This window comes from Polypterus senegalus, chromosome 6, assembly GCF_016835505.1.
Source record: "Polypterus senegalus isolate Bchr_013 chromosome 6, ASM1683550v1, whole genome shotgun sequence".
NCBI classification, from domain to species: Eukaryota; Metazoa; Chordata; class Cladistia; order Polypteriformes; family Polypteridae; genus Polypterus; species Polypterus senegalus.
The window spans coordinates 166586417-166598989 of NC_053159.1; the positions used below are offsets into that span (position 1 = coordinate 166586417).

Below are 12573 nucleotides of genomic sequence, written 5' to 3' on the forward strand. Positions count from 1 at the left end.
GTTTTTTTTTCAAAATAAAACAATATAACCTCTAGTTAGAACAATTTAATATGTCAATTTTAATTAGATTATGCAAATATCTATGTTTCATGTTCTATGTTTCATATTCTGCATAGTTTTTGCATAGTAGTTTCCCTTTAGGAGTCATAAATCTATCTATCTATCTATCTTAGTGCCTTTCATCTCTATCTATCTATCTATCTATCTATCTATCTATCTATCTATCTATCTATCTATCTATCTATCTATCTATCTATCTATTATATTGTGCCTGTTCTGTATATTATACAATGTCTTATCTATCTGTCTATCATTGCATTTTGGAATGTAAGCCATTTTCCTGTTAATTTTCACTACTGCAGGACCACTGGGGAAGTGGAACCTATTCAAACAGAAATGAGCACAAGGCAGGAACTATCAATGGATGCCTTGTATCCAGGATTGAGAATGACCAAGTAACCCGACATGAACATCTTTGTAATTGGGAGTTGGGCAGTTAAAATTAACGTCGAGACATGCAGTAGATACGTGGTCCACTCAGTCAACTGGATGAGAACTAAACCCCAAATGCCGAACACTATAAAACAGCAACAGACACAATCTCAGACAATTAAACAGTGCAGTTTTTACACATATATCTGAAATACAATACAGTTGAGTTAATTAGTTTACATACCCTGGCAGAATCTGTGAAATATTGGCTATTGTTTGGAAAATATAAGTAATCATGCAGAAAGTTTTCCTTTTAATAAATAATAATACTAATACATTTTATTTGTATAGCGCCTTTCCCATGCTCAATTTAATTTGGGAAAGTGCTCAGGCGAGGTGATTTATTATCACATAATTGTGTGTGTCCTTTTTAAATCATAAAAATAACTGAAATCACCTAATTGGCCTGATCAGAAGTTTACATACCCTTAAATGTTGGGGCTGATAATGTACACACAAGTTGACACACACGGGTTCAAATTAAGGGTAATTAAGGGAGAGTGTATACCCCTGTGACCTCTTTGATTGCAATCAGTTGTTGTGTATAAATTGTCAATTTAAATTCATGCAGAGCTGCACTGACTTTTCTGGATACCAAGCCATGGGGAAAGCATAAGAACTGTCAAAGGACTCCCAAGAAATTGTTGATTTGTATAAAGCAGTAAAAGAATATAAAAAGATATCCTGAAATCTAAAAATGCATGAAATAGTGTTCAAATTCTGATAAAAAAGTTAGGAGTTCTGTTGTTATCTGGCCAAAGTCAGGTAGACTAACCAAGATTTCAGCCACAAATGCCAAGATCATTTGTCGAGCTGCCAAGGAAAACCCACAAGTGGAGTTGCTGTTTCAAGATGCACAATAAGGAGGTACTTGAACAAAAATGGGCTGCATTGTCAAGTTGCAAAAAAAAAAAAAGCCTTTACTGTGCCAATGCCACAAAACAGTCCACTTACGATGTGCCAAAAAGCATCTAGACGAGCCACAAAAGACCAGAATTGAAGTATATGGTCATAACCATAAATGCTATGTTTGGAAAGGACACATGAAGGCCCATGGCAAAGGTACACCATCCCTACTGTGAAGCATGAAGATGAATCTCTGATGTTCTTGGGATGTGTGAGCTACAGCAAGTTGATCATTCGCAAGGCTACAGCAGAGAAAAGTGAAGGTGCTGGAGTGGCCATCACAGTCTCCTAACCTCAGTTTCATTGAGCCACTTTGGGGAGATCTCAAATGTGCAGGTCATGCAAGACAACCCAAGAATTTACGGGACCTGGAGGCTTTTCGCCAAGAAGAATTGGCAGCCCCACAACCTGAGAAAATTAAGGGCCTCATCCACAGCTATCACAAAAGACTTCATGTCATCATTGATGCTAAAGGGGCAATAAATAGTATTAAGAACTAAGGGTATGCAAACGTTTGAACGGGGACCATTTCACTATTTTCCTTATTACTATGTTTTGTTTAATGGGTATGCTACTCTGTGATGCCTTATAGTTTAATTTGGATTCCATTCAAAGTAAATGAAATGTCTTTCGCCAGTCATCAGTCATCTTTTCTTTAAAGTATGGTACACATCTTACAAATTCTGCCAGAATATGTAATATATGAGCAGCACTTTAAATAGGCAGTAAGAAATTAATATATATAATAATGTCTGTACTTTTTGTTTTTAATGTTCTCCAAGATGAGAATTATAGTAACAGAAGTTAAATCTCCAAAAGGCAAAAGAAATTAATGTCAGTAGACCATGGAGGAAAGTAAAACACCAGTAGATTATTTTATGCACCCATTCATTCATGAGATACCATTTGAAATTCAGGATAGAACATTAATGCAGTGACAGTTGTGTCCAAATGCTTATTGTTAAGTCAAATTTGTTCAGTGTGAACGTTGAATTCCATCAAGGCTGTAGCTTGCCACCACTCTCATTGATAGTTTTTATGGACAGGATGTCAAGGTGCAGCCAAGGATGTGAGGATGTCCAGGTGGGGAAGCTAGAGACAGCATTGTTGCTTTATGTGTTGACACCTTTTATTGGCTATTTAAAAAGATTACAATACAACTCGGGCCCCTTCTTGCCTGAGTTGCCTTGAAAGCTTGCATATTATAGATGATTTTGTCCTCTTTGCTTAAGCTTTCTGTGCCCTTCGGCATGCACTTGAGCAAGTCACTTCTGAGTTTGTGGCTGGGATGAGGTATCAGTGCCTCCAAGTCAGAGTTCATAGTCTTCGCTGAGAAATAAGTGGATTGCTCTCTCAGTGAGGTGGGGAACAACTGCCCTGAGGGGGGAGTTCAAGTATCTCAGGATCTTGTTCACAAGTGACAGAAAATGGAAGAATGATTGGACTAGTGTCAACTGTTCTGGAGGCACTGAACCAGACTGTGCTGGTGAAGTGGGAGCTGAGTCTAAAGACAAACCTCTTGGTTTACTGCTCGAAATGAGACTGCAAGTACAAGTGGCAGATCTGCAGTTTCTTTGCAGGGTGGCTTGTTAAGGTCAGAAGCACAGCGATTTGAGAGAGCCTCAGAATAGAGTTGTTGCTCCTCTGGATCAAAAGGGGCCAGTTGAGGTAGTTTGGGCACATCGAAAGAATGTCCCATAGGCAATATGCCCTAGAGCCGCCCTGGGCACGTTCCACATCATAGGGATCCCGCAGCAGACACGGAACATGCCGGAGGGGTTATATCTCTTGGCTTGTTTGTGAATTTCCCAGGAACAACTGAGGTCTGTAGCTGGTGACCAGGAAGTCTGGACTGCTCTGCTAAACCCTTAATATACTATTCCACAATGGTGATTACTGCCAAAGGTGTATAGTTTATTAACTATAGACATGCATTATTAAATGAATGAGCCCCTAATGTGTCATTCTAATATGTGAACGTGGTTCCTTTCTTAAAAAGCTGAACGTAAATAGCAGTAAAACAACTGAACAAAAAAATCTGTCAGTTTTCATAAGAACCAAAACAAAATGATAATAATACTGCATTAAACAGAATTAGCCTAAATACAGTTTATGATTAAATGCGACTTGCGAGTGGCTCGTTATGGTGGTGTACCGTGTACTGCTGATATCACCTCAGTTTCAATGAGACTCGGTTAGATTCCAGACACAGTCATTTTCTCAGACTGACATGTGGTTTGGAGAACAAGGAAAGTGTCAAAATACTGGAAGAGTATGAAAAAAAATCCACTTTCCTGTTAGGATTTTCATATGCCACAGTCTGTGGAGTTTACAAAGAATGGCGTGACTAACAAAATATTCAGTGAGCCATAGTTCTGTGGGCAAAGTCACAGTCCCCAGATCCTAATCCAGCAGAGTATCTCTGGGATAAGATGAAACAGGAGATTCACAGGTATGAATGTATTGCTGAGAAATCTACAGCAACTTTGTAATTTTATCAAGTCAGTGTGGACCAAAATCCCTAAGTAACATTTCTATCCTTTTTTAAATTCATGCCTCAGAAAATTTGTTTTATTCTGGAAACAAAATTAGGTCCAAAGCTGTGGGAGATGAGCTTAATAAAGTGACTATGGAGTAAATGTCTTTGAATACTGTATATTATGGTGAGTGGTGTGGCATGGCTTGGTAGTGCAGTGGTTACTGCTAATGCCACCTCTCAGTTTTCATGACACCAGGTTTCATTCCCTACCGTCATTTTCTCCCCATTTCCCCCTGTGGTTTTTTTCTGTCTACTACTGCTTTCCTCTCACATCCCAAAGATCACATCCCAATGCATGTTAACTTGCCCATTATGAGTGAACCCTGAGATGGATTAGTGTATCACCAAGGTCGGTTCCTTCTTAGTACCAAGTGCTGCTGAAATGGATTCCACCCTTCCAGAACAAGGTAATTAGATTAGGCAGTAGACAGGTTTATGTAGTAAATACATGAAGAGAATTACATATGTTAATTTTTATTTTCCATTCATCCATCCATCCATTATCCAACCCGCTATATCCTAACACAGGGTCACGGGGGTCTGCTGGAGCCAATCCCAGCGAACACAGGGCACAAGGCAGGAACAAACCCCAGGCAGGGCGCCAGCCCACTGCAGGGCACACACACACACACCAAGTACACACTAGGGACAATTTAGGATCACCAATGCACCTAACCTGCATGGCTTTGGACTGTGGGAGGAAACTGGAGCACCTGGAGGAAACTGTTAATTTTTATTTTAAAACATAAATGTTGGTAAAGTGTAATTACTTCCACCAGAACCAGTAACTACACAATAGCAACGTCTCTTTAATCAACTAATGCAGGAGTAGAAAACACTTTGTTACCAAATATGAGACTAGCTCCAGTATCTCGGGTTATCCTATAGACATTTTTAAAGTTTTACTTAGAAGAGATATGCAAAATTTCATCTCTTGACAAACTGTTAGTTTCCGTTTCTAAATACATGATTAATATAGTATTTATAGTAATATGTTGTGTTAATAGATATAATTGAAACTCGAAATTACACCTTATTAGAAGTACTTGGGACTCATAGTGGACTTTCCACAGATCACATCCTGACAGAAGCAATTAACAACGCAAACAGGATGCTAGGGCACATAGCGCGATGTGCAGAGTGCACGTCAATGGAAGGGACTCTGTGGCTATACAATGCATTGAAGGCATATCACCTGGAATACTGCGCTAAGTTCTGGTCTCCATATTAGAAATAGAGAAAGTCCTGAGAAGAGCAACTAGACTGGGACTTCAGAAAATAAGTAATGAGGAAAGACTGAAGCAATTGAATCTTTGCAGTTTAACCTCCTTAGCAATGCATTTTATTCCAAAAAATCATTTAAAAAGCACTGTTTTTTTTTACATGAAAAATTACATTTTTATTAAATCTCAAAAGTATAATAATACAAATAATAATAGTAATGATGAATAAAAATAATAATATGAAATGAACAATAATAATTAACAGTAATAATAATACTACTAATGATGCCAAAACAGTATACAATCTCAAAATGAGTCATTTGTGTGGGAAACCTTAAGCACGGTGAAAGACACAATCCAGCATCACAGTTGGGACAATAATAGTTTGTTTCTTTTCGGATTTCCTTTCCAGATTTATCAGTTTTTGAGCAGCAAACTGCACAAGTACAAGTTGGATTTAGTATTTTTTTCTGTTGGAGATATGTAATCAATAAAATGTCTACCAATAAGACGCTCTTGACTGATCCATGTAGTGCTGGGTCGACCGTGTCTCTTTAGCATTAGTGTAGACAGTGGATGTGTAGCAATGATTTATTCTACAAGCCTCCATGTAAAGTTTACATGAGATACAGTTTCGCCATCTGTTTGTAGAAAACGAATGCATTCCAAATGCACTGTTCCACCAGATGACAAAATATCTTGTTGTAGTATTTCTTTTGTTGCCTCTGCATAATGAGATAGAAAGTCAATTCTTGATCCGCGTGATCTACGCCGCCCATTGTGCTATTGTAGTCAACCATAGCACAAGGCTTCGTAACCTGCTTGTTGCCTTTTGCCTGTACAGTGACGTAGCTGCATTATGCACAGTGCTACTAACACAAACATATTTCTTGTCTTTCCATTTTAGTGCAAGCACTTTACACTTTTGCTAAACTACTAGAGCACCTCGCTGTAATTTAGCTCTGCCAAAGCCTTCAGGCATGCCAAGATGGTTGGGGTGCACTTTTCCACATGTGTCAGTGTTTCTTTGCAGTAAGATGTTAAATAGCTCTGGTAAAGTTTAAAAATTATCCATGATTACACCTTGATCCAGCAGTGCATCTATCAAAGTAAGCACCGATAATGTAGCAACACCATACTGATTTTATTTTGGATCAAACATTGTCCTTTCCCCTGTGTACAGAACCAAATTCCAAATGTATGTCGTTTTAGATTCACAAAGCTCGTAAAACGTTATGCCAAATCTTGCTCTTGTACTGTATCCATGACAATCTGCCCTTATAAGCCATGAGACTTTCATTGATGCTGACATCACAGTCTGGTATGTACATGGTCAGAAATTATGCTACAATGGCCTGGTATATCTCTCAGATTTTCTTCAGTTTGGGTGCTGGATGGGTATTTTCATCAAAGCCTCCATTGTTGGTAAAGTGCAAATATTTCATTATTAGTGAAAGCCTACACTCAGACATAATTTCTCCAAAGAACGGCAGCACTGACAGCACTTTTATAGCCTGAATGATTGTTGGTTCTAACACTTATGCAAGACGCATCTGTATAGTTGCCCAAGTGACACTCTGGACTAACGGTCTTAGCAAGGTTTTCGCAGCCCAAGTATCACTCGGGTCTAATGCTAAGGAGGCTATGCAAGTGGAGGTTATTTAGGAGTAGAAGAAGTACCAACAGTAGTTGTATTGTCACCTGTTCAGAGTAACACTAGACATAATAAAAGTGTTCACAGTAATGAAGAGAATTGATACAATATGTGCCAGCAGCTACTTAAAAATGAGTTCTTTAAATAGACCATAGGGAATCAAGTGGAATCAGTATAAGGATACATTTTATATGCAAGTTCTTTTACATACAGGAAACCTCTAATATGTGCAGTAAATTACCATGTAGTAGTTTGGGGACATTCAGATCTTGACTTGATAATACATTGCATACATAACAGTGGGTGACTAGGATTGACAGGATATGTTGGGCTTAATAGTCTGTTCCTGTACTAAAGTGTTGTTTTTGAGGCATTATGATACACACAAAGATCAATCATTTTGGCTGTATAAGAAGAAGGACTGAAGCTGGGTCATTGTGCCAACATTCCTCATTCACTTAAATGACTATTTAGCCATGAGACCTCCTGTGCTTCCTCTTAATGCTGTGCTGCTCAGACCAGGAAAGATCAACTCAACCATTCAGTTTTAAATATAATATAAAATTAATTCCATCTCTGGCACAAGGCAGTCAAAAGTCATGGATGGGATACCCGTCCATCGTAAGGTAAACTAAGGGGCACCCATTAAAATGTCAGGAATTTAAAATCTACGGATTTGCCAGGAGGTCTTTGGAGTCAAACCTAGAAAATGCAGGGAGCCAGTGAAAGTTGTACAGAATCAACATGGTCACTGATTCAAGTCTGAGTGAGGACTCTAGAAGCACAGGTTTGAAGCTTGGATAATAGATTAGATGAGACACATGCCAATAAAGAATGTTAGAACACAATAGGGGCTATAATAAATGTATGGACACACTTATCAGTGTCAGAAAAAACATGCAAATGAGAAGGTGCAAGAGACGTTACAGAAGTGGAAGAAAAAAAAGACTTGTGTTATAAAGAAAGGAATGAATAATTTACACCAGGTTGGAGTTAACTCTTTTCAGTTAGGTCTTACTGGCAGTTAAGATAAGCTGTCTTTTAAAAAGTTATGATGAATCTAGCATTTCATTTCTCTAAGGCAGGTTATGAGCTCAGAGAAATCTGAAAAAAGGCCATTTTTAACACCAAAATACTGCAAATCTATAATTCACACAAAATAGATAATCAAGACCAATGTGTGAATGATATAACCAACTTGGATTCTTGAGGGGCGCCATGTATGAAATATTTCACTAGACTGACCAAACTGCCCTTGAAACAGGACTTGGCCAAGTAAAGAACACACTCAGAATCACAGAGCACTCTCCGCTCTCTTGAGAGAGTAAACTATTTGAATAAAATACTACACTAGAAAAAAAGAGCTCAGAGCCTACTGCCATAAGTAAATCAAGAGTTACAATGAGCAAAGCAGCCATAAAGCGATGATGCATTATGAAAGCAGAATGAAAAGAAAGCAAGAAACTGTGAGTTAAAGGATAAGCTTACATTTTTCAAGTCAAAGTTATTTTTTATAATCATGGTATACTGTACATTAATTTACAATGGGAAGTTGTGTTCTGTTCTGAAGTGAAGAACTCACTTGGCTTGAAAATGAATATATTCTGTAAGTTTTAAGGCTATTTTTATATTTGTATTAATGCACTGTAGATCTCATTTTGAACCACAACGGGCACTTTGTTTCTTAAATTCAAAGAAATGCTTTATCTAAGAATACAATTTTCCATGACAAATTAATGAATACCATAAATGTAAAAAAATAATTTTGACTTGAGAAATTCCTACCTATCCTTTAATAAATCTAACATTCTTGCTTTCTACATGTAATTCTTTACATTTTCTTACATTAAATTTCAACTGCTCCAAATCTGCCCAAGTCTATATGTTGTCTAAATTCCTTTTGTAACAATTTACTATAGCTGATTCTTCAATATCTGTCCTTCCACCTACTTTGGTATCATCTGCAAACTTAACCAGCTTATGATTATATTTTATCCAGATTCAATATGTATATTAAAATGAGCAGCGGCCCAAGAATTGATCCCTAAGGGACGCCACTTTTAATATCACCTAATTCTAAAACATGCTTCCCTCACCATAACCTTTTGATTCCAGTGTTTTTGCCAATTTTGCACACATCTACAGACCACTCCCTGAATTCCCACTTCTTTTAGTTTGATCACTAACCTTTTGTGTGGTACTTTATTAAAACCCTTTTGAAATTCAAGGTAAATAATATCATAGTCACCTATCTGATCGCATGCTTTTTGTTACTCATCATAGAATTCCAGCTCAATAGTAAAGTACGGCCTTCCTCCTCTAAACCCATGTTGAGTATTTGCTAATACTCTTGTTCTAGACATGTGCTGACCTTTTCCTTAAAAACTGCTTCTGTTAATTTAACTATAATGCTTTTTATACAGGTGGATAATATCCAATAGGCTCCAGTCTTCAGGAATCTCCCCAGTGTGCAGAGCGTTTTGAATAATATGTGCCAAAGGGTTATATACAGTATATACTCACTAACTTCCTTAAGTACTTGAGATAAATGTTATCTGGTCCTGGTGATGTGTTAGATTTTAGCCAATGTAATCCAAGCAGCACTTCCTCTGCAGTTTCCAAGTCACTAAGTACCTCCTTAGTAGTCTCTGTTACTTTTTACCTTGAATGTTCTTTTACTACTAAAATACTGAAAGAATTACCATACTTTGGATCATCTTTCTCCTTTTCTATGACATTTCTCTCCAACTGTCTTTTAGCCTTCCTACTATCCTTTTGAATCTTTTTAATTTTAAAAATGGCCTGAACTGCACAAAAATAATCATGTAGATTTCTTGTGAGACTGTGAGCATATGAGAGCATATGTTAGGTCAGGGCATGTATGATCTCCCAAAAAGGAGAATCTTGTGCACTGTAATCATCCTAATTTCAGAGATATATTTGTACAGGGTATATTTGTTTCTTTGAGTTTGTTATGGTTGAAAGACATTGTTTTGTTGTAGAATCACACCCAAATCCATCTCAGGTTGCATGTTTTGCACTGTGGTAACTGCCGTTGGTCAGCCTTGAACGTACAACATGTGGATTACAAAGGCCCTTGGAAAGCAGTTTCCTATAGTGTGAACTAAATGAGAACTCCTTGTGCTGTTCATGCAGTGGCTGCCTCTAAGCAATTCAAAGTGGACCACTTCCTGGTGACGCCAGATGAGCTCTCTCTCACACTCAGCCCACATCTTACTGCACAGCACCATCTCTGCACATGTGGATAGTCGCGGAGGCCCTTGATAAGAGGATTGATAATTTAAACATAAAAATTCTTTATGAACAATACATTTCAAATATCAGTGCAGCAGGAGAGCTAGCACCCTGATTTCAGCGCTTGTATGCAAATAAGGCTTGATTGAGAAAAATAAAATTTTTCACAAAAAAAATTACAAAAATAGATTACTACTTTTACGTTGCTTCTCATTAATTTTATCACTTAATGACTTACTTCATTCCATATTTAGGTAGTTCATCAATAAGATAAATGAGCAAAAAATATATCATGAAACAATCATGTTCATAACACGAAAGGGCAGCGCACCTTTGACGTTTCATCTCGGAGGTTAAACGTGAGTTCCAGGTTTGTTAAGAAGTAATCCGCAAATTCTGGATACATGTCAAGAACTTCCAGGAGATCTTCTCTTTGAATTTTATGTAGGTCACAATATGTCAACGCTCGAACATCTGCATTTGATTTTCCAGGCTTCGCATACAGGTGGATCATTTCTCCAAAGATGTCATTTTTTCCTTTAAAACAGCAATATATAAATTAAGAGAGATACATAGATAGATAAGCAAACTAAATAAAAATGATGAAACTAATGCTAGAGAAGGACCTAAATATTTTGAATTAGTTCAGACGGGTGGGTTCTATGCAATGAATGGTTTGCTATGGAGAGAGCTTGAAGCTTTTTAGGGTACATTAGAACAAAACCAAAATAAAATTTGGCTGCACCTCCCTATGACAACATGGCCCAAATCAGCATCCCATGAACTTACTGACAGAAACACATATAATTAGTTTCTTCATATTAAAAGCAGTCTTATAAGGTGTAAATAAAATGAATCTCTTTTGCCTTTGTAATTTTTGGAAAAACTTTATGTTACACTTTAGCTTTTAATGGAAAAGATGCTGGAACTTACCATTTATTTGACCTATGAAATTAATTTAAAGCCAGCCTTAAAATAAATGAAGTTGATGGAGCAGGCATGCCAAACTTTAAATGGTTGCAGGTTTCATTCATTGCATCATCATAAACTTTGGGGCATATTAATACAATAACTTTGAAGGATGCCTGCTTCATAGACTGGACTGATTGGAGATAATTGTATTGCTCTGTATTGCATTTGGCAAATGCAATAAAAATTTGATTTCTGTAGCAAAGTATAAATCCATAGTGTACATCCTGTTTTTATTTTTAGCTGTCTCTTATACAATTTGATTTAAAGCATCACATCCCTGTAAGTGCGGCTTGACAACTGACAGCTTTTTCTAGCAGTAGTATTATGGTAGTACAGTAGTATTGTCCCATATGCAGAGTACAGTGAAATTCTTACTTGCATGTCCAACCAACTTGTAACACACATCATCAAACTCTCTGGTACCATGGACACATAAACAAGTTGCCACTTTCAAAATGTATATATAACTTCTGTATAATTATATGCAGTATATGCAAGGAATAGTCATAAAAGGTTCTGTGTTCTTTCTGCTCCATTCTCTCACAGACATGTTTGAACTGTTTTCATTAATGTTTCTCCACAAAATAACTATATACATAGCAACTCCTTCTATAACCTTTGCAAATTTTAAAAAAAAATTATTTTATGTAGTTAGATTTATGGAGCCATATTTATTTCCAATGGGAGATAATTTAGAGAATATCTACAAAAGGTTATAATAAAAGTCATCATCAGACTTCTTTCAAGATGTAATGCATAGAGTATCAAGAGCGACAACACAAGTGTGTTCAGGCAGCAATGTAAAATGTGAGGCGAAGTCTGTTTACAGTATGAATTTGGGAAAGTTCTGTGTTTGGCTGCTACAGCTCCTTAATGTCCCGCTAGGTCTTGCAAAGCATCATGTGGTAGAAGGGAAAATTAGTTTGTCCAAGCTGACCACCTGCTGATTTTTCCAGGAAAATACCTGGAAAGCAAGGTCACCTGCAAAGGCAGCATATTTTCTGCAAAAAATATGTTTGTGAATTTTGCTGATCAACACTAGTCACAAGATAGGAATTAGCCCTGGAAGGGCTGCCAATTCATCACAGGGCACAATCATAAATATACCTGGTCATATGGAGCCAATTTAGAGTGGTCCATTAACCTAATCTGCATGGCTTTGTAACATAGGAGGACACAAACATACATATTTGTATCAGTGACTATAAAAGTTTAACTTTAGATCAACCTAAATAATTGTGAACATTCTTGAAGGAAGATTTTCCTTCATTATTTAGGAGAAGTAGGTCCAATTAATAATCTGTTTTCAATGTTCAATTTATTGTACATACCACTCTTCACTGAGTGCAGTCACAGAGCACATTGAAATGTACTCAGGTAAAATGCAAGTATAAATGTTATATATTACTAAATATGGAATTTGAGAAGCATGTGAGAATTGTTCAGGATATTTATGAGGGAGTGAAGACTCGGGTTAAAAGCAGTGTTGGGGTAACAGACAAGATCCCAGTTAGAGTGGGTCTAAGCCAGGG

The 12573-nt window shown here is 37.2% G+C and overlaps 1 protein-coding gene across 3 annotated transcripts in view; it reads right to left on the reverse strand.

Moving 5' to 3' along the window:
• The window catches only part of LOC120531779 (potassium voltage-gated channel subfamily H member 7-like), a 440320-nt gene that overhangs the window by 64481 nt on the left and 363266 nt on the right, over positions 1-12573 (reverse strand). For all 3 annotated transcript variants that reach the window (XM_039757502.1, XM_039757501.1, XM_039757500.1), the window contains one exon: positions 10401-10606. In XM_039757502.1, the coding sequence (XP_039613436.1) occupies positions 10401-10606 (206 nt within the window). The remainder of the gene's footprint in view (positions 1-10400; positions 10607-12573) is intronic.